The sequence below is a fragment of the Gallinula chloropus genome, assembly GCF_964237585.1.
Source record: "Gallinula chloropus genome assembly, chromosome: 14".
In the NCBI taxonomy this organism is placed as follows: Eukaryota; Metazoa; Chordata; class Aves; order Gruiformes; family Rallidae; genus Gallinula; species Gallinula chloropus.
Window position 1 is genome coordinate 14004030 of NC_140099.1, and position 27541 is coordinate 14031570.

The 27541-nt window shown below is 44.8% G+C and overlaps 2 protein-coding genes across 2 annotated transcripts in view; both read left to right on the top strand.

The window, feature by feature from the left end:
- The window catches only part of LOC311197031 (cytosolic phospholipase A2 epsilon-like), a gene marked incomplete at both ends in the record, with an annotated part of 51465 nt that extends 42000 nt beyond the window's left edge, over positions 1 to 9465 (top strand). Inside the window, 6 exons of the mRNA XM_084270717.1 lie at positions 422 to 559; positions 1816 to 1923; positions 2980 to 3168; positions 4822 to 4988; positions 5687 to 5873; positions 9155 to 9465. Coding sequence (XP_084126843.1) covers positions 422 to 559; positions 1816 to 1923; positions 2980 to 3168; positions 4822 to 4988; positions 5687 to 5873; positions 9155 to 9465 — 1100 coding nt within the window. The remainder of the gene's footprint in view (positions 1 to 421; positions 560 to 1815; positions 1924 to 2979; positions 3169 to 4821; positions 4989 to 5686; positions 5874 to 9154) is intronic.
- A 5068-nt stretch (positions 9466 to 14533) lies between these two features.
- Positions 14534 to 27541, top strand: part of EHD4 (EH domain containing 4) — a gene marked incomplete at its 5' end in the record, with an annotated part of 32086 nt that continues 19078 nt past the window's right edge. The window contains 2 exons of the mRNA XM_084270635.1: positions 14534 to 14769; positions 23821 to 23997. Coding sequence (XP_084126761.1) covers positions 14534 to 14769; positions 23821 to 23997 — 413 coding nt within the window. The remainder of the gene's footprint in view (positions 14770 to 23820; positions 23998 to 27541) is intronic.

A 27541-nucleotide genomic window follows, 5' to 3' on the forward strand; every position in this document is an offset into this window, starting at 1 on the left:
TCATAGTACAGAACTGCATTTAATATTTCATTCCAACAGGGTTCAATTTAGGACCAGGCAGAGAAGGCAGTTCAATGTGCAAATTCTCTAGAGGGACAATCCTCCTAAAAGTTGACTTTGAATAGTTAAATTGCTGAACATCTCAGTATATTCAGCTGTATTCAGGATCAAAAGTGGGATGATGGAGGCCATGATCATGAAATTACTGGGTAAATTACTTCAGAAATCTGAAGTTTCAAGAGAAATTTAGAAGCCAATTCACTCTTCATGTCCAGCACAATGAAACATACAGCGAATAATTATCTGCTTTTGATGTGTGTTAAAAACGAGCCTGCCTTAACTTGGCCAATATAACTTGGTTTATTCAATTAATTTTTGCCTCTACTGCTGCAGTCAGCCTGTCTTGTGCTTTTCCATCCAGAATGGGTGGAATTCACCCCTTACGAGGTCGGATTCCCAAAGTACGGAGCCTTCATTCGTGCAGAAGACTTTGGTAGCGAGTTCTTCATGGGTCGGCTGATGAAGAAAATCCCGGAATCCAGAATCTGCTTTTTGGAAGGTGATTTCTTACTCAAAATGTAATGTAATAGAATATAACCCGCTCCTGTGCAAATCCTTCTTCTGAAATGAAGCAGGAGTGCTGTATGGTAAAATACTAGAACAGCTAATAGGTCATTATCTGCAGGATTTTTTTCTTTTCTCCACAATTTTATTCAGCCAAACTGATTTTTATATGTGGTTATGCCTCCTGACGTGAGGCCTTTGCAATACTTCGATGTCACTGCCAACAAGAAAAGTTAAGTAACATTACTGCTACATTAAACCATCAGCCTCTTCTGCAACCTGAGACTCTAAAATGCAGCTTCTTATTGATGATGCTCCTGGCACAGCTCACTCTGGCTGATCCTGCAGATAACACTTCCATTTCAGGGTTATTTCAGAGAGCAAATAGGTCATAATATTTAACTTTTTCCCATCTTTCATAAGAACAGTAAAAGCAGTAAGGAAATCTTTTTTTTTCCCCTTGCAAAAGCAACCTCTTGCCTCATTGTTCTTCCTACTTCCACCAGTTGCACAAAGGAAGTTTCAGGGGGTGGGGGTGAGAACTTAAGACTTTTTTGCTTGTGTGGAGATTTCACTACAGCTAGTGGTGAGGTGGAGGATAAATCTCTCTGTCCACCAGGCCAAGCAAGGTACCCAGGTGCCCCCTTCTGTGGTCACAGATGCCAGCAGGTCACCTGCCCCCTTCCTACACCTCCCATCTTGGCACTTTCTTCCTCCCTTCTCCAGAGTGATGCTGGGACGTATCCATCCATGTGATCCTTGGGGTCCCTTCCAGCCCAGACCATTCTATGATTCTATGATTCCTCATTCTTAGGGATGTTAGTGTAAGAATCCTGAATGCTTTGCATGGCAGTAACTGCATACCTGTACTGGGATTGTGCTTAAAAGGAATAAAACCCTTCGAATCACAAATGCTGAGAACTTGGGGGATAAGAAATGTTGAGGACAGGCGGGAAATATTAAGATGTACTTGACACAATGTTATTTGCCATGTAACCAAAATCAGCGTGTTAGCAGCTACACTGAAAATGCTCCTGGCCTTGTTCATATATCCTGATATCTTATATTCATTACATACATTAGGGTTTCAACAATCAATTCATAAACACATTCCCTTTTATTTGTGCACTAAGATAACATAATGAATAAAATTCGCTGGAGATTGCAGAAGGTACTGAAGGTCATTGTGAATGAAAATGCTTCCATGTCTTTAGCAGTTTAGTTTCTATTCAAATATATCCTATGCCACAGGGATCTGGAGCAGTGTGTTTTCCTTAAATCTTATGGATGCCTGGTATATATCTGTTCAGTCAGAAGACTTCTGGCACAAATGGACCCAAGACAAAATTACTCACATAGGTGGGTTATTCTTATGCCATTGTGTTATTTTATTGTTTCTCTGTTATGTTGGGGGGTTTTCTTTCTTTAACTTCTGTGCTGCTATTCTCTAACCAAATTTTTCAAAGCCACATTGGAATTCCCTCTTAAGGGTTTCCTGTAATCCACACAGAAACCAGGAGGAACTTCATGCCATGTGCTGTAGTATAGCAATCATTTCAGTTGCAGGAGAAAAGAATCCATGGGATCTGTCATAGGAAAAAAAAAAGAGAATGGCCATCCTATGACCCATTTTTACAGCACAAGGGCAAAACTGGAGAATACTGTCCTTGTAGTTGAGGAGAGGCTGGAGGCCTTTTCTAGAGATCTACAGTCTTCCTGTTGCTCTCTTGGAAGTTGGAGCATGGCATGAGGCTTCATAGAAGTGAGCAATCACCATCCCTGCCTCTCTGAAGGCTACAAAGAACAGATACAAACCACAGAACTATTGTAGGTCATTCCAAATCAGTCTTGAGGATGAGATTTGGAAGATGCACCACCAAATTCAAACACATCTTCAGGGTGGAATGTCAAGGAGAAACACACAGGATTACAAAATAAAAAAAGATGAGGAGAAAAAGTAGCAAAATGGGTGAGTTATTTTATTGCACTAGTAGGGAATAGTTTCTGGTTGTTAAAACAAGGAGCTTGCGACTGCTAGTAAGGAACATTAATTATGTTCATGTGGTCAGAGACTGTGGTTGTGTGGCTTTTTTATGTGTGTGTGGCTGAGAGATAAACTAGCAAAGGAAGGCAAGGTAAGTGCAGGACATTATACTGGATAAAATCATAGAAAAGCAGAGGAAGCTATGGTAGATAAGACAGATTAATTTTCAGTTACCAATAAGGTCTTTACCACTGTGGGCTGGGAAGACTATAACAGATTTTTTCAAAGCTTAGCTGACAAATTGTGACATCCTGGAAATAAAAAGAGAAAGAAGTCCAAATTTTGCTGAATGTGTTAAAACAAATTATGACTTCACAAATCAGCCTCAACAATGACACCATATACAAGATCTGCTATTCTTTCTTCTGCAGATGACGAAACCCTATTCCCTGCAAGACCAAGTGAGCTGGATACTCGAGTGGTTTGTCCCCCTGACAGCTTTTCAGAGATCTTCCGAGATGTTGCCATGTTACGGCCAGCAGCTTCAGAAATCCACAACTTCCTGAAGGGCCTCCAGATGAACAACAACTATTTAGAGGGCAAGTTTTCCAAATGGAAAGGTATGGCAATAGCACTAATATATTACTATATTTAGCAATATTTAAAATTTTCTTTGTGAAAAAGGATGCTTAAAAAGATGCTTAGAAGATAATCAAGCTGATTGCTCTTTTGGTTTGTTCCTGTCCTCAGATAATATTTGAAACAGTTTGTTACCCACAGCAGGAACTAGCTAGCACGAAAGATTTCAAAAAAAGGTTCTTAAGAACTTTTTCAGAAACTTTTTGATTGGAGTTCTTAAAAATGTTACCAAGCATGGTGACTGACAGATAAGCAAGACTGTAATTAGACAACTACTGTATGTCTGCTGATGTGACAGCCAGCCAGCTGCACGCTTGTGGCATGACATATATATAGACTGGGAGAAGAGCTCCTGGAGAGCAGCCCTGCTGAGAAGGACTTGGGGATTCTGGTGGATGAGAAACTTAACATGAGCCAGCAGTGGTTCTTGCAGCTCAGAAGGCCAAAGGTATCCTGGGCTCCATCAGAAGAGGGGAGGCAGCAGGGACAGGGAGGGAATTGTCCCTCTCTGCTCTGCCCTTGTGAGGCCCCATCTGGAGTCCTGTGTGCAGAGCTGGGGCCTCCAATACAAGAAAGATGTGGAACTGTTGGAGAGGGTTCAGAGGAGCCACAAAGATGATTAGAGGGCTGGAGCACCTGCCCTACAAAGAGAGGCTGAGGGAACTGGGCTTGTTCAGCCTGGAGAAGAGAAGGCTGCAGGGGGACCTCACTGCAGCCTTCCAGTCCCTGAAGGGAGCAGAAAAACAGGAGGGGAACCAACTTTTTTAAAGGGCAGATACTGGCAGGACAAGGGGGAATGGATTAAAGCTAAAGGAAGGAAGGTTTAAATTGGATATTAGGGGGAAGTTCTTTACAGAGAGAATGGTGAGGTGCTGGAACAGGCTGCCCAGAGAGGTAGTAGGTACCCTGTCCCTGGGGGTGTTCAAGGCCAGATTAGATGGGGTGCTGGGCAACCTTGTGTAGCTCCAGGCCTGGAGGTTGGTGGCCCTGCCTGTGGCAGGGGGTTGGAGCTCTGTGATCCTTGGGGTCTCTTCCAACCCAGACCATTCTATGATTCTATGATTCTATTGGTGCCATCACATGCTGTCTCTTGCCCAGCCCATACTCAAGGGATGGGGGGGGGTGAGCCCCATTTCCTGTTATCTTTTTTAATTGTAAGAAAAATATGACCAAGAGTATTCCCTCTTACCTGGTTTGGGAATTTGTTAACTCTGCTACCATATCTTTACATACCCTAGAAGCTGCGTGCCTGTTCTCATAGCAAGCAAAGCACCAAACATCTTCAGCCTTTAGCATGTTGAGAGACCGAGGTGCCATTTTAATTATTTCCCATATTAAAACAAAACAAAACTAATGGCCTGGTGAAAGTCACCCACAAAATCAAGGGACAGGATTAACTCTGCTTTCCTGAGCCCCACGTTAATCCTTCTTAGGTAGAGGAAAGCCAAAGAAACTGCACAGTAAATGGTGAAAAGAGGGAGCCAGTGAGGCACAGAAATTGCTGAGGTGCAGCTATCAGCTATATAGGTAGGTCTAAGACCCAAGAAAAATATGAATTCTCTGTTTCGTTACCGATCGACTTTCCCCAGCACACTGAGCATCTCCTCTGAAAACAAAAAATGCTTCTTTTCTAGACTGTGAGCTTGACTCTCAGCCCAACCACCTGACAGCAGCAACAGACTACCTCATCCTGATTGATACTGCATTTGCCTTTGCTACCAGCTACCCCCCTCTTCTGAGACCGGAAAGGAAAGTGGATGTCGTTTTGCATTTGAACTACAGCTCAGGTTCCCAGACAGGGGTGAGGCTCTTACATTCTCCTTTACTGATTTCTCTGTGTCATCACTGAGTTACCAGAATAGCTGATCCTCTTACTCATAGAAACTTTTTTCTCCAGTATCTGGGAAATATAAATAAGGTAACAGTTTGCCAGGGTCACATATCTTTATTGAACTGTGTGAGGAAGCAAGCATTTAGTGAACTGAATCTGCCTGTTTTCATCTGTAAATGTTTTTTAGCTATTTTAAGGCACTCAGAATAGAATGAATGAAGCTAAAGGCTTTTAAAAATGGTCTAAGGCTTCTCAATGCAACCATACGTGTTCTTACACATGGGAAATGTACATTCAGGACAATACAACTATAACAATAGAAGGGTTTGATGCAGAAGACCGGATATGCAAGAACAGTCTGTATTGAGGAACTTCAAATTCCTTAGGAATAAAAAGTTGCCTAAAGGCAACATTTTTACTATCCAAATGTGGGATGTCGGTTTTCAGAGACAGGCATGCCAACCCAGATCCATCCCATTTAATTCTGGCCTTCCAGGTCTTGGCTCCATATGCAGCCTAAACCTAACATGGCTATGTGGCACCTAAGTTGGGAACTTAGCCCTCACCCCACAAACATTCCCAACGAAATTGGGGTTTGGTCAAATTCAAAGTGCTTTCCATAATTTCTGAGGTTTTCTTTTGTTTTGTTTTCCTATTGTGGCAACCAGCCCCTGAAAGAAGCCTCTAAATACTTCGCAAAACAGGGAATTCCTTTCCCTACAAAGGTGCCAGATGATCAGGAAACCCCGAATCTGAAGGAATGCTACATTGTTGGTGACAAGGAGAGCCCAGAAACTCCTATTGTGATATTTTTCCCTCTAGTAAACGACACCTTCAGGGACTACAAAGCACCCGGTATGTTTACTGTTACCCATCACGTTAAGGGAGGCGGCAGCCACCATCCTCTTTTTCACTAAGCAATATCTGTTTTCAGGTCATGCTGTAAACACAGAATCACACTCTCTCTTTACTTAGGTTAAAACCATAACAAGAAGCTTCAAATATGTATTTTTTCCTGGATAGCAGAGCAGCAGCTAGGATCAGCCTTTGGCACACATGCCCCTCTTCAGAGAGCTTATTTTTTTTTCTCTTTTCTTAGGCAGGTCATGGAGTTTACTGATGAAATTATATTCTGTTTACCTGCAGTGTGGAAATTAGCAAGGTTATTTCCTCTCACTCTTGGCATCCTTTCCTGTTAGAGAATGCTCCAGGGAATCTAAGGATTTCATTATTTTAAAAGAATTTCCAGGCTTACACTTAGGCTGATAACCTTGAAAACAAAAGCGTGAACTAGCGAAGTGATGAAAATACAATGCTGAGTCATGCCAACAGTTTCTGTTCACTTCAATGAGTCCTACTTGGAAATTGAAAAAGAGTTTCAATAGCAACCTGGCCAGTCACTGCAAAACACATGAATTTTAAGTCGGTACCATATCCCACGCCACCATACTACCCGTTGATGGCAAAAGTTTCAGTTACTTCTTCCTCAGGTGATAAAATTCCCAACCAGTGCTGTGAGAACCCTTATTTTTCAATCACTTCAAGCCCCCACAGCATACTGAAACCCAAAAGTTCTAGGCTGGCATATGGTACATTAATACCAAAACAAATGCAAAAACTATTGTCTTGATTGTATTAATTCTCAGCTCTAAATTTCCCTTGCTGAACAAGGTAATGGATGAGCTGGGTATGGAAAAACTGTCCATTAATGTGATTGATCTCATACTTCACATGCTGTACAACCTGGGTTTGGGTTAGGGCATTGTTCTGAAGCACCATAAATTCGCCCGATCTCTGTTAGCCACTAAACAAAGGCAGACATCCATTCCCAGCTTCCAAGGACTTTCTGTAGCATCCATCCTGCTGCTACAGAGGCCAGGTCTCAGCTGCAAGGTGGCAGCACTCTCAAAAAACTGCATGGATTGAGTTCTTCCACGGCAGCTCAGCTGAGACCTCACCTGTCTCAGGGTGAACAAGGACTCACTCTCCTTCTGTTTAGTCTCAGCTTGCAACTACCAGCTGAACCGTTTGGCCAGCACAGGCTTGCCTCAAGGGTATGTAACATGCAGGTATCATGCAGGTCTTATACATTTTCCACATATGTAGTAATGCCTCTTTTTTAGATTCCCTGATATCTGCACATCATCTGATCTATACCTAATGTTTGATGACTGAGTTAGGTGCAGTGTCCTTGGGTTCTGTATTGAGGGGGAGAGGGGAGACAAACTCCCTCAAAGGGCAGTACAGAAGTTAATTCTCAGTTCCTGTTCTAGTTCTTTCTCCTTTTCTCATTTCTCTAATTCTTTATGCAAAGTGCAGCTGCAGCAACTGACCTTTCAGTTGTCTGGTCTCTGTTAAGATATGGAGCAGAATGGTGTGTGCACCTGGGTAAATGCCCTTAGACTATTCAGAACCCCAGTCTTATATCTCAAATGTGCAAGGAGCTCAATCCAGAATATCTACAAAGCAAAAGTGCCGTATGATTTTTTTATGACTTGGTTTAGAAAAGAAAAAGAAGGAAAATAGTTCATATATTTGGGACAACAGTTTAGGTGTGAAACATGAGTACAAACATGAGTACATGTGTAAAACTGACATGTTCAAACTTGGTTACTTCTTCACTGGTTAGACTATTCCACCATCAAATAGAAAGAGGATCCTCTTTGTGAGGCTTAGTCTATTTCATTTGAGTGGTACTAGTTCCTTGTAACTCTTTCTGTGAAGCCAGGATGAGCACATCTATTGGACTTGGAGACACCTTTCCAGGAAGATCAGAACCCTCTGATCTTTGTTGTTATATCAGTGTTGTTAGAGAAGATCCCCTGAATGCCTGTGGTCCTGTCAGTAAGAGAGGTGCTTGACTTTTCTCAATGCCTGTGAAAGGTGATTGTTCACTACAGTAAACACCCTCTGGCCAATGCGATGGTCTGGCTGGAGGCTGATCAAAAAATTCCCTGGTGCTGTCACCTGTGATGAGGAGGGATCAAGCTTTTTATTTCCTGCTTAGGTTAACCTGTGTTTTCTACCCCCGACACTGTAACCTATCATCTCTGGATGGTTACTGCTCTCTTTCCCTCATGCCAGCTCTAAGAAAACCAAGGGGTCCTCTCCAATTACGGGGAAGGCAAGAACATGTGCCTCATGTCAGGCATACAGACTAGCTAGCAGCAGTGGATCTCCACATCTGCAGGTCTCTGGCCAGGGTGGGATCCTCAGCTGTCCTTCAGACTGTGGTGTCCTTCACTATTTCCAGAGATGGCACTTGTAGGACTACCTGCCTAATTATATTTCTCTGGATTCCTGTTATTTGTGTTGATTATCCTGGGATGATGAAATGGGCATGAAAAGTTCTTTCAGTGTCTCTGCCAAAACTTAGTGATACAGGGAATATCGGCTTCACTGTTGAGATTACAACCCCTAACTGCTGTTGAGGTTACAACCCTTGTTAATGTTACAAGCCCGTAGTTTTGTATAATACTAGGTAGCTCAAGGAAATTACTGTAAGTATTTGTCCCTTCTGCTTCTGGGATATGTCCACATGATGATGCTGTGAAGTCTCTCAGTTTAGATAATAGAATCTAGTTGTTCAGGTCTCTTTTTTTGGTATTTTTTTGATAATTCTTCCCAGCAGGAATCAAGACTTCAAGAGGCAGTCTGTGCTAGAGCAAGTGATAGGTTGTGCTGGAGGAAACAGTATCTGTCAGGTCACTGTGCTTTTGGAAAGCTTGAATCACTGAAATATATGGATTTTCAGGAGCCTATTATTGGAGGCATGAAAAGATAGTCGTGATGGAAATAGCACGATGTAGAGTCAAAGCTGGAAGGCATAGAAAATGACAGTGGCTTCAGGCCCATCACCCGGAAAGAAACCATGCTGAGAGGTGACTTAGGGTCCATGCTGACAGTCTCACCCTACTGTGCTCAAAGGAGGAGCTACTTTACCCGTTTTGGCATTCCCAATAGTATCCAGGACACTCCCTACTCTCCTCACCACCACCAACTGCTCCACTCACTGCTGCCAACCAAATACCCCAGCAATAAAACACCCGTGGAGGGAACTTTTTGGTTTGTGCATACCTGAGAAACACCCAGACCCTACTTGCTTTCTGCTAATTAACCAGGTCATTGTCCCTTAGGTGTGAAACGCAGTCCCTCGGAGATGGCAGAGGGTGATGTTGATGTTTCCAATTCCTGCGGTCCATATTACATAAACAATCTGAGTTATTCAGAGGAAGATTTTGACAAACTGGTGAACCTAAGTTACTACAACATCCAGAACAATAAAGATTTGATTCTTCAAGCCCTGCGTACTGCTGTGGAGCGGAAAAAGCAGCGTAAGAAAGAGCAACCCCTACAAAAAACGCACGATGGGGACGGTATGTGTGTCCCTGACAGAGAGGGAACACAGCATTTGGCCAAATGCCCAGCATTAGGGAATATGAAATAACTATCTATGAGTCCTGTTAATGAAGGGAAAAGAAAAAAAAAGGAACTTGATTAGGAAGTGAAGAAAAGCTGAAGGATGCTAAGAATAGCACTTTGTTTGCCATCAAAAATGCTAAAACCTGTCTGTCAGTGAAGGGAATAAACACAACAACCCAGAGCTCTTCCTAACGAATTAACGTGCCTCCCTCGCTGACAGCCTCGGGGGTGTGTGGTAGGTGAGGCCGTGCTCCGCTCCTGCTTGCAGAAGTGACCTTTCAGGCCAAGACCCAACGTGTGGACAAGGGAGCGCGAGGAAGTTTACGCTGACGGTGTTTGTGTTCTACCTGTGCTATAAAAGGAGAGGATTGTCAGGCCAGAAATGCAGCAGAAAAAAAAAATAATAATCCATTGTCTCTAAAACAAAACCAAGAAGCCCATTTGTGAGCTGAGGGGGTTTATGTTACTGTAAATAAGCATTAAGCTGTATGCAATAAAACACTTTTTTTTGAGTCAAAGCTAGAGCAAATCAACTTTTTTTTATGGCAAACACATGTTAAAGCCATTTCTTTTAGGTGCTTCTTCCTCTATGAGTAAGCAAGACGACTAAAACCAACATGCAGGCTTGTTTCCTAGCTGTTGAAAAATTACTGGAAAAGAAGTTATGCCTGCTCCAGACCGAAATGTGAACTGCCCCAGGATCCTGGGATGCCCTGGGCGTTTAGGATTACATTTAAGCCCCATCTCTTCAAGAATCAACTCATACCAATTTCTTTTCTTTTAATTAAGAGGGATTTAAATATTCTCGATATATACCAAAGGTTTAAAAATTCAGACTTTTTGAGGTTATTAAATATGAAAAAGCACAAGAAAGACAGACAAAGCAGCTCTAAACTTGTATGCTTAATGTCACCCACTCAAGCGTGAATTTTTTTTAACTTGTGGAAAAGTATTGCAACTGAAATTAACAGAACATTAAGTTTCAACTTATGTTTCCATCATGTTGACATGGATCCTTCCAAGTAAGCAGTCTGGTTTTTTGACAGCTGTAATCCCAGGTCTCCACTTACTCTTTTTCTAAATTAACTTTCACACAGCGCTATTGATTTACTTATTAGATGTCTTGTATCTACAAGCCCACGTTTCCTGCAAGCTTCCCTGCTCCTCAGTTCAGTAGTATCTTTTATCAAGAGATCCTGTTATTGTCAGGCAAGCATTGAAGCCTTACGAATCCCGTTGCCCTGAAGGTTGAGGGTCTTCTCCTGAGTCGTGCACAGAAACCTAATCCCTCTGCTACCACTTAGGTCAGTGTTGTAGTTTTGCATGTCTGAGTTCTGGTGGAGAAGGGTGGCTAGAGGGGTGGCTTCTGCAAGAAGCTGCCAGAAGTTCTCTGCAGGCTCCACAGAACAAACAGCATCCAGCTCAAGGCCAGAGTCGTTGACTAAGGCCAAGCCAATCAGTGATAGTCACAGTGCCTCTGGGAATCACATTTAGGAGGGAAAAAAACATAAGCAGCCACTTTTTGCCACCAGAGAAGGGAGTGAGAAGATTTAAGGAACTGTGCAGACACCAAGGTCAGTGAAGGGGCGGGGATGTTGAGGTGCCTCAGGTGCCAGAGAGAAAGATGCCCCAGCAGCCTGTGGAGAAACCCATGGTGGAGCAGGTGTCCCCCCGTAGCCCATGGAAAAGGAACAGACCCCACCTGCAGCCCATGGAGAGGTCCCACGATGGAGCAGGTGAAAACATACAGGAGATGCTGTGACCCACATTGGAGCAAACCCCTGCCAGCACTTGCAGCCCAGGGAGAGAGACAGAGACGCAGAGTTGAGAGATCCATGCCGGAGCAGGTTTGCTGGGGGTGAAAGACTTGTGACTCCCTGGGGGGACCAGGCTGGAGCAGTCTGGGCCTGAGAGACTGAGAGACATTCTATGATTTATGACTGCACCCCATAGCAGTGACCCATGCTGGGGCAGCTGGTGAAGAGCTGAAGCCCTGTGGGAACGGACTCACGTTGAAGTTTGTCTCCCGTGGGAAGGACCCCATGCTGGAGCAGTGGAAGGGTGTGAGGAATGTCCCCCCAACCAAGGAGAACATTGTGTCAGGAACTGACCAGAGAACCCCATTTTCCCAGTCCCTCCCCCTCCCTGTGCCACAATGCGGGGGAAGAAGGGAGCAAAACCATGACTAAAGCAAAGTGTGCTAAGAAGGGAGTGTGAGAGTAGGTGCTTTAAGATCTGGCTGCACTTCTCACCTGATTCTGGTGTCACTGGGTGTGCAGTGCAGTATAACAAATTTGAGAGCTTTCTTTCGATTATTCCATGTTGAGTCTGTTTTGCCCGTGTCCCTGATTGTGGAATGATCTCTCCCTGCCCTTATCTTGACTCCTAAGACTCTCAATATAATTTTCTCCCCTGTCCAGCTGAAAAGGGGAGTTATAGAGAGACTTTGGTGGGCATCTGGCCTCCAGCCACAGTCAAACCACCACAGTCAGCAAATACTTACCTGTGGTGCTCACTGCAGGAGCTCATACTGGTCCTGTACAGGCTTCATGGCCAGGGTTTACTTCTGATGGAAACTAGAGAGCAAAGTCACAAAATCTCAGAATCGTAGGTGTTGGAAGGCACCTCAAGAGCTCATTGGGTCCAACCCACTGCCAAAGCAGCTCCCTAGGACAGGTCGCACAGGGAGGCATCTAGACAGGTCTTGAATCTCTCCAGAGAAGGAGACTCCACCCCCCCTGGGCAGCCTATAAAAAAAAAAGGCATTCTGAAGCATGCTGGTTCTCATCACAATACGGGACGGGATGGAGCCAGACCTAGGAATTTGGAAGCACTCCCAGGTTCCTATATACAGTTAGAGCTTTATTGTCTGAAGGGGAAAAATTATCCCACTGACAGCAGGAAGCACCTAAGCAGGAAGTCTGCAGACAAGCAGAACAAGGTGTGTGAGAGCAAACACTTCCCTCACTTCCCTGCCCTTCCTTCAGCTTTCCAGCAGTCACGAAGGGGTCATGGAGAACAATGAGCACTTTACCCATTTCAAACATCATACATGAAGTCCTTATTCAGTAGCTCTGAGTTCTCTATTTTAAAAAAGAAAACAGCGGAAAATGTCAGGGCTGATCAAAGCGGTGGAGCAGCTTCCACATAAGGGGCAAATAGAAATGGAATCTGCATCCTAGAAAAAGGAAAGGCAGAGAAGAGGGAGATCTAAGAAGTCCGGAGTACCCTGTGGGAGGCAAATGGGGAGTGACTGTGTACCTCTCTTCTAACACAAGACCTGGAGAGCATCTGACAAAACAAAGCAAGCCACAGGTTCAAAGTTAACAAAGAAAGGTAATTTTCCACACCACACTAGTTAAGTCACAGACAGACCTCTTTGTTCCAGATGTTGTTGTCAATAAAAGTTGACAAGTTAAAAAAAAAACAACCTGCTTGCATTCACTGGGAAATTTTGAAGGACTATAAAATACAAAGGCTCTGCCTGTCCCTCTGTCCTGCACTGAATCATCAATTCCCAGAGGCTGGGAGGGCAGCCTGAGACAGCACTGTGCCTGTCCTCTCTCTGTGGTGGTCTCCAGTTGCTGCACACTGAGTGCACCAAAGACAGGGGGGAAAGCATTCTCCCCCCACACCGTGGTACTTACATTTTCCAGAGCTCAGATATTTTTTCAGGTAACAAATGATCAGGAGCAGTCAGAGCTCCTAAAGATGTTGTGACACGAGACCCGTTTAAATGAAATTACTGAAGTAACATGGAGAAGATGTAACTGGATAGTAAGAAAAACTTAATTGCCTATGGATTAAGCCATGGAGAAAAGACATGAAAACAAGAGGAACGCAAAACCAAACTACAAAAAAAAGGGGATTTAAAAAAAACCCCACAACTGAGGAAGCCAGTCAGCAAGACCCTACATGAAATGGAATAAAATCTTTAGACTCAGCATGGAAATTGAAACAAGGAGTTGCAAAACAGATGCGCAGCCCTAAATAAAATGTGAAGCGAGGAACCAAGAAAAGGCTGAGTGGTTAAAGGCTCAGGACTGCGGGTTATTCACGTCTAACATCTGTTCTTTGAGGAACAGCACAGGGAGGAGGGAGATGGAAAGGGCACAGCTAAACTTGCTGATGTGTTCAGAAAAGAGCTGGAGCATACAGAGAGAAGGTAGCATTCAGGCTGGAAATGAAGAGGAACAAAGGTACATAGCTAAAAACGTGAATCAGCAGATGTGCAGGGCCAGCAAAAAGGGATTTAAATGCTAAGTCTGGAACACAAAAGATACACTTCTAACAACGTTTACATGCAGATTCAGGGAAAAAAATCCCAACAGACCAACATTTTATTTTTTTTTTTATTTGATAGGGAGCCCAAGCTTTAGTTTTCTTAGTTAGCACAGGCAAACTTTCACATCAGAGAGAAAAACCATTCCCTTTACTGTTTTCTTCAATGCTTTAGTGAATATGGTATCGCATCCTATTAAAATCTCCAGTGAAATCAATGGAAAAGGTGATGCTCCCACGTGGCTTAGCACAGTATCAACACCTAAGGTTACAACTAACAGCGGTATCGGCTCTTCGCGTTCCACAGCAAAACCTCGGTGTCATACTAAGCATTTCCACCGTGTTTAACGCAGCTGCCTTATGTCCTAGCTAACCCCTTAGTCACACACTCCTCTGGCACCCACGGACAGCAGCCATCATCAGAGAAACACGAGAAGCATTTGGGCGGTGATTCTACGCTCAGACCGGAGTTGACAAGGCTTATTATTTTAATTCTTCCCCTCCGGATTTCATCTGAAGAAGGGGCATTTTAGCGCTCGGGACCCTCAGGCACGGAGAACCTCCCGCGACGAGCACCGCCAACCCCCCTGCCCAGTGGAAAAACCGCCAGGGCGGCACCACAGCACCAGCCCCGCCCGGCACCCAGGGGATGGATATACCGCCGGCAGCCGGCGCTGCTGGCACCGCCCTGCGCCGGGACCGGGTCTGCCCACATTTCCTCCCCCACCTCCGCCCCGCTCTTCCCTCCCCTGCGCCGGCGGCTGCGTACGAGCGGAGGCGCGGCAGTGCGGCGGGGCGCTGGCGGCGGCGGGATGTTCAGCTGGCTGGGGAAGCAGGGCGGCGGGCGGGAGCGCGGCGGCGGCACCGACGTGGTGCAGACGGTGACCGGGTCGCTGCGGGATCTTTACCTCCGCAAGCTGCTGCCGCTGGAGGAACACTACCGCTTCCATGACTTCCACTCGCCCGCCCTGGAAGAGGCCGACTTCGAGAACAAGCCCATGGTGCTGCTGGTGGGGCAGTACAGCACCGGCAAGACCACCTTTATCCGGTAAGGCGGCATCACCGCCACCCCGCCACCCCCCCCCCGCGTTCCTTCTCCCGAGCCCGCCGCCGGGAACGCCGGCCGGCGCCCTGCCCGCCTTGCCCCCGCCTCCTGCCCGGTAATCCCCGCTCGCCTCCTGCCCGGGGGCGTTGCTGCTGCGCGGTGAATAAATACTTCGGGCGCGGTAGCGAGCGAGCTCGTGCCGGGGAGCGGCCGTCTCGGCGCCCGCCGGTACCGCTCCGCAGCGGGGCGGCCGGCCGGCGCCCCTCCCGGGGAGCGGGCGGGCGGGCGGGCTGTCTCCCCGGCCGTGCGGCGGGTGGGCGCCGCCGGTCCCGGGGCATTTCCACGCTCTAACTGGCCGGCCGAGCTTCCTGTTTAAGAATGCTGTCGCGATTCCGTGCTCCGCTCGGAAAGTGTAACCGCGTCGCCCGCTTCCTCTTTTTTTCCTTTTGCCCAGTCTCTGAATTATTCCGAAGGAAAAGCGGGCGGTTTGTGTTGAAGCAGCGTGACTGCATCGGCCGCCGCAGACCTCTTCACCTTATCTCCTTCCCCTTCTTTCCCAAAAGTAGTTTAATACAAAAGCTTTGGGCAAAATACACATCTGGGAAGTCTTTTTGTTTTCCCCCTTTGTTTTTTTTCCCTCTTTTTTTTTTTTCCCCTTCGCGATTGTTCTGGTCAGTTGTACTGAACAAGCAGCAGGCAGCGGGGCAGGCTGACAATGCTGCCTGTGGGTTTTTTCCTGTCATTCCCGGCTTCCTTCTTGCTTAAGCATGTCAGTGACTGTCTTTAGGAAGCTGCAGTGTGCCCCGGGTATTACAAGCGTGTGACCATTCTGGGTGTTTGCGTGTGCTTCCCCTGCCCTTACAGCTCACTTCAGGTTTGTCCTTGTTTCAGCTGCAGTCACGCTGTGTCACTGGCAGGTGGTATAGTGCTGTGGTGTGGATTCAGGACCATAATCACGTTTATAACGCGCTGATGCTTTACTTCTTTGCCAAGCGGTTGAGATCTTTCCAGCTCCTCATGCTGGCCTGCCAGCAGGAAGGTGGAGGGCACCCAAGGAGCTGGGAGAGGACATGGTCTGCCCCCCACCTCGGCTCAGCCTACCCAAACTGGCTGCAGGGATATTCCATACAGTCTGATATCATGCTTAGCGTATAACCGGGGGGGAGAGGGATGGTGTCCAGGAGATGGTGCAAATCAGGAACTGGCTGATCATCAGTTCCAGGTGGTGAGCATCACTTGTTCTGTATATACTTTTCACTGTGAGAATACTAATTATAAAGACTGTGTGGTTGTTTCAGTCGGGTTAAACCGTGACAGGCTGTATGAAACAATGCCAAAGGCATTGAGTGGTCACTTCAGAGGTCATTTGCTGTTTCTGAAGTTCACTATAGCCCTTCTGTAATTTTTGTTTTGTTTTTGTTCCAAAGGCTGCAGGCCACCACACTGTTTTCCTTTTACAGTGGGAAAGACGTGCCTCCCTTCCCCATTGAAGACTGATGCTTGCCTTTACTCACCTGAGAGCTCTTCAGATGTTTACAGAGCCAGTAATTTTTCTGGCTTTATAGCTAGCTAATCGGAAGCTTAAAGTTGAACTTGGTTCTTTACTCATTATTACTGAATTCCTGTGAACACTTAAAGTGGGTGTTTGGATTTTGCTAACACTTCTTTAGCTATGCTGACTCATTTTCTTCTTTAAAAGTACAGCTGCTTTGTCAGTCTGTATGTATTTCCAGGAGATAGCTATTTTTTTTTTTTACCGTTGGTCATTGCTGGGTGAAGATGCTCCAACAAATTTGACAAAGTTTATAACAATGTTTTTTCATGTGTCTTACTGAAATATCTGGCTCACTGGAGGATCTGACTTCTGCTGTGGTGTGCCCTTCCCTTCACCCACTTACTCCTCTCTCCTGTCCCCATTTTAGGTAGATTGCAGAGGGGTTTAATCCCTTCCTAGGTATTGGAGAAGACAGGAATTGAGGACCCCCAATCAGTACTAGAACAGCTGTCACTGCTTCGAAAGAACCACAATCTGACCTCACCGTCTGACCTCACCGTGATGAATACTCAGTGTTTGCTATAGAATAGAAAATAATTGGCTGAATCAGCATGAGAAAATGCTCCATTCAAGAAGGGCGATATCTCAAGACAATAGTGTCCCAGTGACGCTTTTTGTTACTGAAAATCCAATTTAGAGGAGAAAAAGAAAAGCAAAAAAGAGAAGCACTTGTGTCCTGAAGGGAAGACTTAGAAGGTGATTTTGGAAAATATTATAGAGTCCAGGTCAGCCACAAATAAATTTCCCCTCTTGTAGGCTGAATTTCCTGTGGAAAATGTCATATGCTCTCTAGTTTGTTATAATTTGAGCTTATTATAGATAGCTTTTAGAATGAAGTTGAACAATACTTTTTTTTCCCATTAGCCTTTTAACAAGCGAAAATTATTAAAAATCTTAATCAAAACTGCTTTTTGCTCCAATTTTTTCCATTTCATAGTCCGGAGCATATCCTAGGTTTACTTAAGTGTTTACTTTTAAGTTTATGTATGAACATAATGGTTCTATTTTTAGCTGACAAGTACTCATTTGGGATTTACTTTGAGACCTTATCGTGAGAACTTCACATTTTCATACCTCTGACACATCCACATCCCCAGTTCCTTCCACTAACTCTTCATGGCAAACACTGATCTAGCAATGACTTTCCCTGGGGAGTATGATATGCAAACAAACGCTTTAAGCTTCCAGCTGCTCTTCTGGTTTTTCACTTGATGCTGTTTATCCTCTTTGCACTTGGAACAATGCAGTGATACCAGCCAGTTTCGCTGTCTAATGCATAGTGATAGTTTTTTATTAAAGTGTCTGACAATGCTGATGACTGAAATATATCCAGGCCCAAATGCTAATACATGTTTAGTTTGGTTTTGGTGGGGTGGGAGCCAAATGCTTATCTTGCACATGAGCTGCTTGCCCTTCCTGCTTCTGTAATTTTCTCAATTTCTTCTGGCTGTTTAAGGGAAAGAAGTGGGGAAAGGAGGGACAGGAGAGGAGAACTGTAGTGTCAGAGATGAGCTGGCCGGTGTGAGTTTGTAGTTGCTGATATTTTTTTCTTCTAACAACAAATTAAGATTCTAGTCTAATAACGTTTAACTTGTTAGAAACTTCTCTATTTTAAAAGTATAAGAGAATGACTTTTAAAGGAACTTATCAAGATGAGAAAAACCAGAAGTAAATTCCTCAGCTTGCCAGGCTGTGCTTTTACTTAGCTTAAGGTATTATGCAGAGGTTCAACGGTAAACTTCCTTCTATTTAACTCAGCCTGAGCTGGGTTTTGTGAAACCACCCTTTTGCATGCATAATATCATAGAATCATAGAAGGGATTGGGTTTGAAGGGATCTCAAAGATTATCAAGTTCCAACCCCCTGCCATGGGCAGGGACACCTCTCACTAGACCAGGCTGCTTAAGGCCTCATCCAGCCTGGCCTTGCACACTGCCAGGGAGGAGGCGTCCACCACCTCCCTGGGCAACCTGTTTTATCGCCTCACCACTGTCACAGTGAAGAGTTCTTTCCTAATATTCAACCGAAATCTACTCCCTTCCAATTTAAAACCATTCCCCCTCATCCTATGAACATGTTCTCCTAAAAAGTCCCTCCCCAGCTTTCTTGTGGGCCCCTTCAGGTACTGGAAGGCCACTATAAGATCTCCCATGACCCTTCTCTTCTGCAGGCTGAACAACCCCGACTCTCTCAGCCTGTCTTTACAGGCAAGGTGTTCCAGCCCTCTGATAACCTTTGTGGCCCTCATCTGGACCTCTTCCAACAGTTCCATGTCCTCCTTAGGTTGGGGGCTCCACATCTTGAGTTGGCAAGTAGTGTGCAGTTGCTTGTATGACAGGAATGAACTGCAACTGTTCCTTTGTGAGAGGAAAGGCCCCTCTTGATTCCTTTGGGTGAAAACTGGAACTTACTTACTTGGAGCAGAATTATTACACTAAAATGAGGGATTTGGTGTAGTATGGAGGTGAGGAGCCTTATGAAAGCAGACTTCTATTTGTCTCCCAGTGCATCACAGGGTACCCCTGCTCTTTTACTGCTCTGTCCAGCGCACCCATATGTATGCACATTAGTGTGGCTTAGCTGAAGCACTTAAACTTCAGATTATAATCAGTATCTGTAACTGTGAGTAATCTTTGCTATCTCTGGAACTCTCTAAACCAGTTTCCCATAGTCAGGCAATACATCTTGCAAAGGAACATAGATGAATGTTTATTGGCAAAGCAGAAAGGTTATAGCCCAGGTGAAAACAAAGGGAGAAGAGTCAACAGGATGTCTGTTGGTTGATCTAGACTGTCTTGGGATGTTTGCTATTTTTAAAGCATTCTTCCTATGAACCTTTTTGAACTCTCTCTCTCTCTGCTGAAAATTCCTGAGAAGGCCATGCAGTTGCGGATGCTAAAAATCACAGGAAAATACCTGGTTAACATAGCATATTGCAGAAAAACATTTGCAGCTTCTCAGTTTACAGAAGGCTGCTCAACCCTTCTGTGTGGCTAAGTGAAACTGATCTTTTCACGCCGAGAGGAAGTGCGATACAGCTCGTACAGTCAGTGCTCAAGAACTAGGGTTTATTTTAGCGTGTACTTATTCTTGATGTGCAGCCCTGAGCCAGGCTTAATGGAAAATACCTGCTTTGGAAAGAGTTTCCTGTGTCTGAACAGTCACGCTAGGCTCAGCGCTGACTGCTGGGTGGGACTTGGTGTTTGGAAGGCGATCTTGACTTCCTTGATTGCTATCGCTATGAAAGCCCACGTTTTAAGGCTGCATCGGTGACATTAACTTGGAAGTATTGTTGCAGTTCAATAGGACTTTATTCTTGTTTAGTCATTTCAATAAGCAGCTAATCCTTATTTGCACTGTTGACTTCTGAGCTGAAAATACAGATGTTGGAAATCCTGAAAGGTGCTTCGTACTTCCAACTGCAATTTCTGCAAGCATCAAGTGTGTAGCAACCTCATGAGCAGGCTGTGAGATGAATTTTTTAGTCATCTGAAAGACCACCACCACTGAATGTCCACGAGCATGCCTGGCAGGTTCATGAGCTTATGTATAGCAGTTATCCTGTTACCCTGGAGGTGTCTTATGCTGCATTCAGTAATTCATGTAATTTTCTGTGACCTGGGATCTGGAACTTCTTGCATGTGCATTTGATTCAGTAAAATGTTCTTCACTGCTCCACTGGGAACTGCTTCTTATGTGTGTTGCCACCTTATGAATTACTGCCTCTGTCAGCAGAAGTCTGGAGATGACAATTCATATCAAGAGAAGAACCTAATGACAAGTCTGAGGTCACTTTTTTTCTCAAAAACAAAAGGCAATGAGGAAGAGCAGAATTGAGAAATTTTGAAGTGCAGCACTTTATTGTGGCAAGTTAAAAAAATTGTTTTAGAAGTATAATTGATCTCTCAATTGTAGCTAAGTCCAGCAGGGCTTCAATTGAAAATGGTAGTGGCTCTTCTGAGTTGGTCTTTGCACCCTGTTCTAGAGGGTTCTAGTCTGCACTGGTTTTCCCTCAGGAGGCAGGAACATACCTCTGTTTCTGGTGTTGGGCTGTTTGCTGCAACACTTGAAAGTCCTGTTTTTCATGCATAAAGGGCTCAACTGCTGAGTTATCAAAGGGGTTTTGTCTTCATTTTGATATGTGATGTACTTCATAAAGATGAGATCTGCTGCACTGTACACCCCTGCACATGCTGAGGGCTTTGAGTGTTTGTTGTGGGTTTTTTTGCTTTTGGAGAGGGATTTGGTTTATTTCCCTGTTACTGTCCATTAGGTACCACTTATTCTATAATAAGTGGAACAAATCACAGAATGGTTTGGGTTGGAGGGGGATCACCTAGTCCTGACCCCCCCCTGCCATGCAGGGACACCCTCCACCAGCCCAGGGTGCCCAAAGTCCCATCCAACCTGGCCTTGAGCACTGCCAGGGAGGGGGCAGCCACAGCTCCTCTGGGCAGCCTGTGCCAGGGCCTCAGCACCCTCACAGGGAAGAATTTCTTCCTAATACCTAATCTAAATCACCCCACCCTTCAGTTTAAACCCATCACCCCTTGTCCTGTCACTGCACTCCCTGAATAACAGCCCCTTTCCAGCTTTCCTGTAGGCCCCTTCAGATACTGGAAAGCTGCTATAAGGTCCCCCCACAGCCTTCTCTTCTCCAGGCTGAACAAGCCAAAACTCTCTCAGCCTGTAGGAGAGGTGCTCCAGCCCTCTGATCATCTTCATGGCCCTCCACAAGTCAACGTTGGCATGTTCTGGCATGACTGTTCTTGTGTTCCTCCTTTCCCACAGTTTTTAGCATTGGCTTTTTTTTTTTTTCATTTGTTGATGTGGAAGCAGAAATCTGTAGGAAACATCACATAAGGAACTGTTCTATGGTTTAAACCTGCCAGATCATAGGTTGACCTGATTTGAGCCAGTTTGCTAATGCCAGTGGAAAAAAATCTGAAATGTGTAGTTACTTAAATTCAGCTTCTGTGCACTGATCTGTAAAATCCAAGTGTTTGGGTGTTGAATTTAGCACCCATATTTCCTGAACAATCTGTGTCTATGTAGGATGTTTTTGCAGCAAAAGCAGCATGCAAGTCCTCCCAAATCAGTATTGGGTTATGAAATGATAGTACAAAATGCATGGTTGTGTTGGGTTAAGGGCTGGAACAAACTGATTCAGGGCTGATGTTAGTTTGGATTGAGCACATATATATTAGTACTATCATGGGATGTAGGCCCATCACCTGTACCTGAAGAAGAATGTTGTTTAAAATCCAGCTTTAACTGTATAAAGTTAAATTGTAGTTGGTTGAAATTGTGGGGTTTTTAAGGGCTCTAGGGTAACGTGGACCCCATGCAATTAATAATTACAGAAGGAGTTGATTAGAGAATTGCTCCTGTAATGTCAAATTACAGCATGAAAAGAATTGGGTCTTAGTCTTGAGGTGAACATTTTAAAGATGATGCTGTTGTGAATGAGGACAGTAGCACTTGTGCTTTACAGTTAAGCAGGTTGTCTGCTTCTGTTTTTGAAAAGTGGCAGGTGTCATAATGTAGGCTGGAGGGACATTGTCAGCTGGAGGCTTTCTTGATAGGCTCTTGCTTCTCACCTGCCATGCAGGAAGGGATGCCAGCAGGCTTTTTCTGTAAATACATGCCCTGGTTCTGGTAAGTTTTAGCATTTAAATACGCACATACTCTGATTGAGACCTTGCTGTCTGGAAAGTCAAGACAGTGTATCAGCTGTGTTCCCCTGAGCACACGCTGTGCATCTCTGAGCAGATGACTCAAAAGGGAGATGCAGGATGGTTTCTGCTGGTACGGCGCTGCCTGACTTGATGCCTCTTGGGAGCACATTACTGATTACTGTTAGGCCTCAAGCTCTGCAGGTCTGACTTAGGTAAAAATTACTTTTGATATCTGGGTCAAAAAGAAATCCATTCCTCACTCCTGAAGAGGTGTGATTGTATTGTCTCATAACACTTAATCTCTGCCTGTGCCAAGATGAGTTAAAAGTTAGTAAAATACTGAGCCCATTGGAGGATTAGGTCAAGCAGCGAACTGATGCTGCTCATATACTGTTTCAAACAGCTGCCTTTGACTACCAGCAGCACCTGTATAGGCTTGGAAACACACACAAAAGCAGCAGTGTCTTGTAGTATGACCTACAGCACTGGGGTCATTGGTAGAAGCATCTACTCAAGTGGTTCGGGGCTGTGGTTGAAGAAACACTTCCACCCTGTTTTTTGCAAAGGGATTCACTTTATCCTCTTACACACTTGTGAAAAACTTGTGAAAAATTCAGTTGTAAGGGGTTTTGCCTCTGTAGTTAATTGAAATAGTAAAATGCAGGAAAAACATTATTTTATTATTATAGAGTGTGCACATCCTTGGGAATTTAAGTGAGTTATGAGCATTTGGACAGTGAGGTGGGTTGAGAATTGGCTGTTGGACTGAGCTCAGAGGGTGGTGATCAGTGGAGCAGAGTCTGACTGGAGACCTGTGACTAGTGGTGTTCCCCAGGGCTTGGTGTTGGGTCCAGTCCTGTTTAATATCTTCATCGATGAGGGAATATTGTCCACCCTCAGCAAGTACCCGATGATACAAAGCTGGGAGGAGTGGCTGACATGCAGGAACACTGCGCTGCCATCCAGAGAGACCTGGACAGGCTGGAGAGCTGGGCAGGGAGAAACCAGATGAGATTCAACAAAAGCAAGTGTAGAGTCTGGCACCTGGGAAGGAATAACCACTTGTATCAGTACAGACTGGGGGATGACCTGCTGGAGAAGAGCTCTGTGGAGAAGGACCTGGGGGTCCTGGTGGGTGACAGATTGGCCATGAGCCAGCAGTGTGCCCTTGGGACTAAAAGAGCCAATGGGATCCTGGGGGCATCAGGAGGAGTGTGGCCAACAGGTCAAAGGAGGTGATCCTCCCCCTCTGCTCTGCCCTGGTCAGGCCCCACCTGGAGTATTGTGTCCAGTTCTGGGCTCCCTGGGATAAAAAAGACAGGGATCTCCTGGAGAGAGTCCAGAGGAGGCTACGGAGATGATGAAGGGCCTGGAGCATCTCCCCTGTGAGGAAAGGCTGAGTGAGCTGGGACTGTTCAGCCTGGAGAAAAGAAGACTTAAGGGGGGGGACCTTAATAATGTCTATAAGTATCTGAAGCATGGGATGCAGGGGGAAATGGCCAGCCCCTTTTCAGTGGTCTGTGGGGACAGGACAAGGGGCAATGGCTGCAAGTTGGAGCACAGGAAGTTCCACACCAACATGTGGAAGAACTTCTACCCAATGAGGGTGAGGGAGCCCTGGGACAGGCTGCCCAGGGGGTGTGGAGTCTCCTTCTCTGGAGAGATTCCAGACCTGTCTGGACACCTATCTGTGCAATATGAACTAGGGAGCTGCTTTGGCAGGGAGGTTGGACCCAATGATCTCTTGAGGTCCCTTCCAACCCCAATGATTCTATGATTCCAGTCATTCATTGTTTTACTTAATGTATTCTCCATCTCTAGATACCTGCTTGAACAAGATTTCCCAGGCATGCGGATTGGTCCAGAGCCAACCACGGATTCTTTTATTGCTGTGATGTATGGAGATTCAGAAGGAAATATTCCTGGAAATGCCCTGGTCGTCGATCCTAAGAAACCATTCCGTAAACTCAGCCGCTTTGGGAATGCTTTCCTGAACAGGTGAGATCTTTTGGCTTGCTGACCTTAGATTTTTTTATGTTTAAATTTCTACTTGATACCATCTTCAAGCATCATTGGTTTCTGCTAAGTTTTCTCTGATGCATTTGTTTTTGAAAAGCATGGCATAAATATTCAAATAGGAGCAGAAGCAGTGGCAATGTAAGTGAATTAAAAAAGACAAGCAGTACTAGGTAGGGGAGTACCAGCTTAGAGCTGTGTACACTTGGTAAAATTTAAAAAAAGGTTAGGAATGTGTGTGTGTGTATGTGTGTGTGTGTGTATATATATATATATAAAATTACAACAGAAAATCATTGTTAAAACCAATTCACAGAAACTGCTGAAACGTTCCACCGGTGAACTTGTTTGTAGGGCCTCACACCAGCTGGATTTTGAGATGAGTCTGGGCACAAATTTCCCTGCTCAGTAAAACTGGTATTATTAAAAATTACCATCCAACAAAGGAAAAGATCTCTTCTCTTTGCTGCTGTCTGCTCCTTCAGCTGGTTACACCTGAGGTCTTGGAATAGCTCTTTAAAGCTGCGAATTGCTGGGGTTTGTGAAGAGGCCGACAAGAATGGAGAATATTTGAACATGCCTTCTGGGTAAAGTATGTGGCAGGGATTGTCCCCAGTACTGGACACTGGTGAGGCTCCACCTCAGTTGCTGGGTTCAGGTTTGGACCCCTCACTACCAGAAGGACACTGAGGTGCTGGGCACGTCCAGAGAAGGATGGGAGAATGGTGAGGAGACTGACAGACAAATCTTATGAGGAGCAGCTGAGGCAACTGGGTTTGTTTAGTCTGGAGGAGGCTGATTGCTCTCTATAGCTGCCTGAAGGGAGGCTGTAGAGAGGTGGGGGCTGATCTCTTCACCCTAGCAACCAGCAACAGGACAAGAGGACATGGCCTCAAGTTACCCTAGGGGAGATTTAGATTAGAGATTAGGAAAAATGTCTTCCCAGAGGGGGTTGTCAGACACTGAATTGGCTGCCCAGGGAGGCGGTGGAGTCTCCATTCCTGGAGGAATTTAAAAGATGGGTAGATGTGGTGTTCAGGGACATGGTTTAGTGGTGGTTTGGGTTGATGGTTGGACTTGATGATCTGGAAGGTCCCTTTCAACCAAGACAACTGTATGTATTTATGTGTTCAGGCTGTGAAGTGTTCAATTTTTAACTAGTGGGGTTTCCAGCAGCCGGGTAGACCAGGATGATGGCATTAATTCTGGATATTTGCAAAAAAGAAGAGACTTCTTTGGGGCTGTGAATATAAGCAGCAGGCCAAATCATAGAATCATTAAGATTGAAAAAAATCTTCAAAATCATCAAGTCCAACTGTAAATATTTCTAGTTAAAAGTTATTAATAACTTTGTTTGCATGGTGTGAGCAGTCACCTTGTTTTCTTCCTGTATTTGATGGTGGCTTGACAGGGAGGCCTGGTTTTGCAAGCCAGTTAATCTAAATTGGTTCTCTTAACAATAAAATTTCCTGTTTGGCTGATAAAGACTGGCATATGTGTTAAAAGTCCATCATGAACAGTATTATCTCTTGACGTGCTTATTCACAGTTGAAAGTTTATAGCTGCATTCAGTTGGCTTGGCTCTGGCTTTTCTGAGAGACAAGAATGTGTTGTGGGATGCTGCAGTCAAGTCCTATTTTAAAAATTAAATTGTGGTTGCAGACCCCTTTCTGTGAGATTACTGGTTGTCTTCTCCACATTGCTGACCTGTGGGGAAAGAGACTCTTGTACTCTCTATGAAACAATCTTGTAAAATTACATTGTAAAAAGTATTTTGTACCACTTTAAATATTAACACAGAACATGTAATGATTATGCAACCCGTTCATCCAAACAAACATTTAGTATTTCTTGGCTAATTCGTCTGTCTGGCTGTGTCAGGTCCTGAATCTCCAGGCAAGCAGCATTATTTGCTAGTTACAAAGATGTACATTCAAATTCATTTCTCTTTCCTAACTTACCTGGTTGTGAAATATGTCCATCTGATTTGTGTTAATATGGAATAATGTTGGGGCTGCATAATGACATAACCTTTGTATGGCCATGGGCCTGGGAGGGGCAGTTTAAGAAGTATATGTTTGTTATGTCTTGTGGGGGTCGCCTGGTGGGGACTTCAGTCTGTCAGTTTATTTAAGAGGGCATGTGTAGAAAGATCCCTGGAAGACATATAAGCCAGGGACTGGAACTGTACGGTGTGCACCCGGCACTGTCTGTGCACCCCAGCGCCGTTTGTACCCTTATTCATTTAATAAATTATTCAGTTTGGTTATAATCCTGTTTGGGACCGAGTCATTTATCACAACTGGGGGCTGGTCCGGGTTGGCGATAGTTCCTGAATTCTGACTTGATCTATAGGAGGGGCGCCCCACCATTTGGTGGCTCCTGATCAGGTTGGGTCAGGACTAACGCCATCCCAAACCTGGATAAAGGCAAGCAAGGAGTTTGACTTTTTCATGAGCTCCCTTGCCGGCTGCAGCAGGTTTTGCTGCAGGTTTTCCATAATTCCATGTTTAATACCTTGTTTTACCAGATTAATACACTCGGTTATACAAGGGATGCAAATATCCACGATACCCGACCTGACAAATTATTTCTCCTGAGGTATCACAATGCACACAATGTGCTAACATTGTGGTTCTGTAGGCAGAGCTTTGCACATCCTTTATATAGTTTGTTGCTGCTTCAACATACTTCAGCACATGCAAAAATCTTAAACTGCCCCTCCCAGGCCCATGGCCATACAAGGGTCTGTCATTATGCACCCCCAACATTATTCCATATCAACATGAATCAGGTGGACATAAATCACAGGCTTTATTTCACTACCTTTGAAGGACTTCTCCCTGTCATCTTTACCTGCAGTCATACTACATATTTTGCTTTGCCCTCTCTCATTTGTTTTATACCAAATACTATACTTTTCCTTCTCCTCTTAAATATATTTATCTTTATTTCTCTTCCCGCCCCCCCCCCCCCACACACACACCCTTACTCTTCATTTTTTAATCACTTCACAATCCTAGTGTTTTGTTCTGTGGCAAAGCAAGAGGTATTACTTTTACAAAGCTACAGACTCTTAGACTATGAAGTCAAGCGCCCTTTTCATCTCAGTGTAGCATGAAAGCAAACAGTGACTGAGGTAATGGAGAAACTAAAAACAAAGAACAGCAGTCACACAATCCAGGCCTGTATTTACTAATTAGCCACATTAATTTATTGATGCTACCCTGACCTTTTTTTTTTTTCCATGACCCTTTCTTACGTTCCTCTCTATCTCATTTCTTGTGATGGATGTCTCTGTATAAACTTGTCTTTTATTTCCCCTGTGTACATTTAAAGAAAGTTGGGGGGGCAGGGGGATGGTGGCAGGACCTAGTGTGTGCCCTTGGATGCTGGTTAAAGTGAGGGGAAGAGTATTGCAGTATACCAGAAGATCATGAAAATAAATGGGTGATGTTGAGAAGAAATACATGGACCTGGTCTATTCTAGTAGGTATCTGAAAGGACAAAAAAAGGAGTATAGATT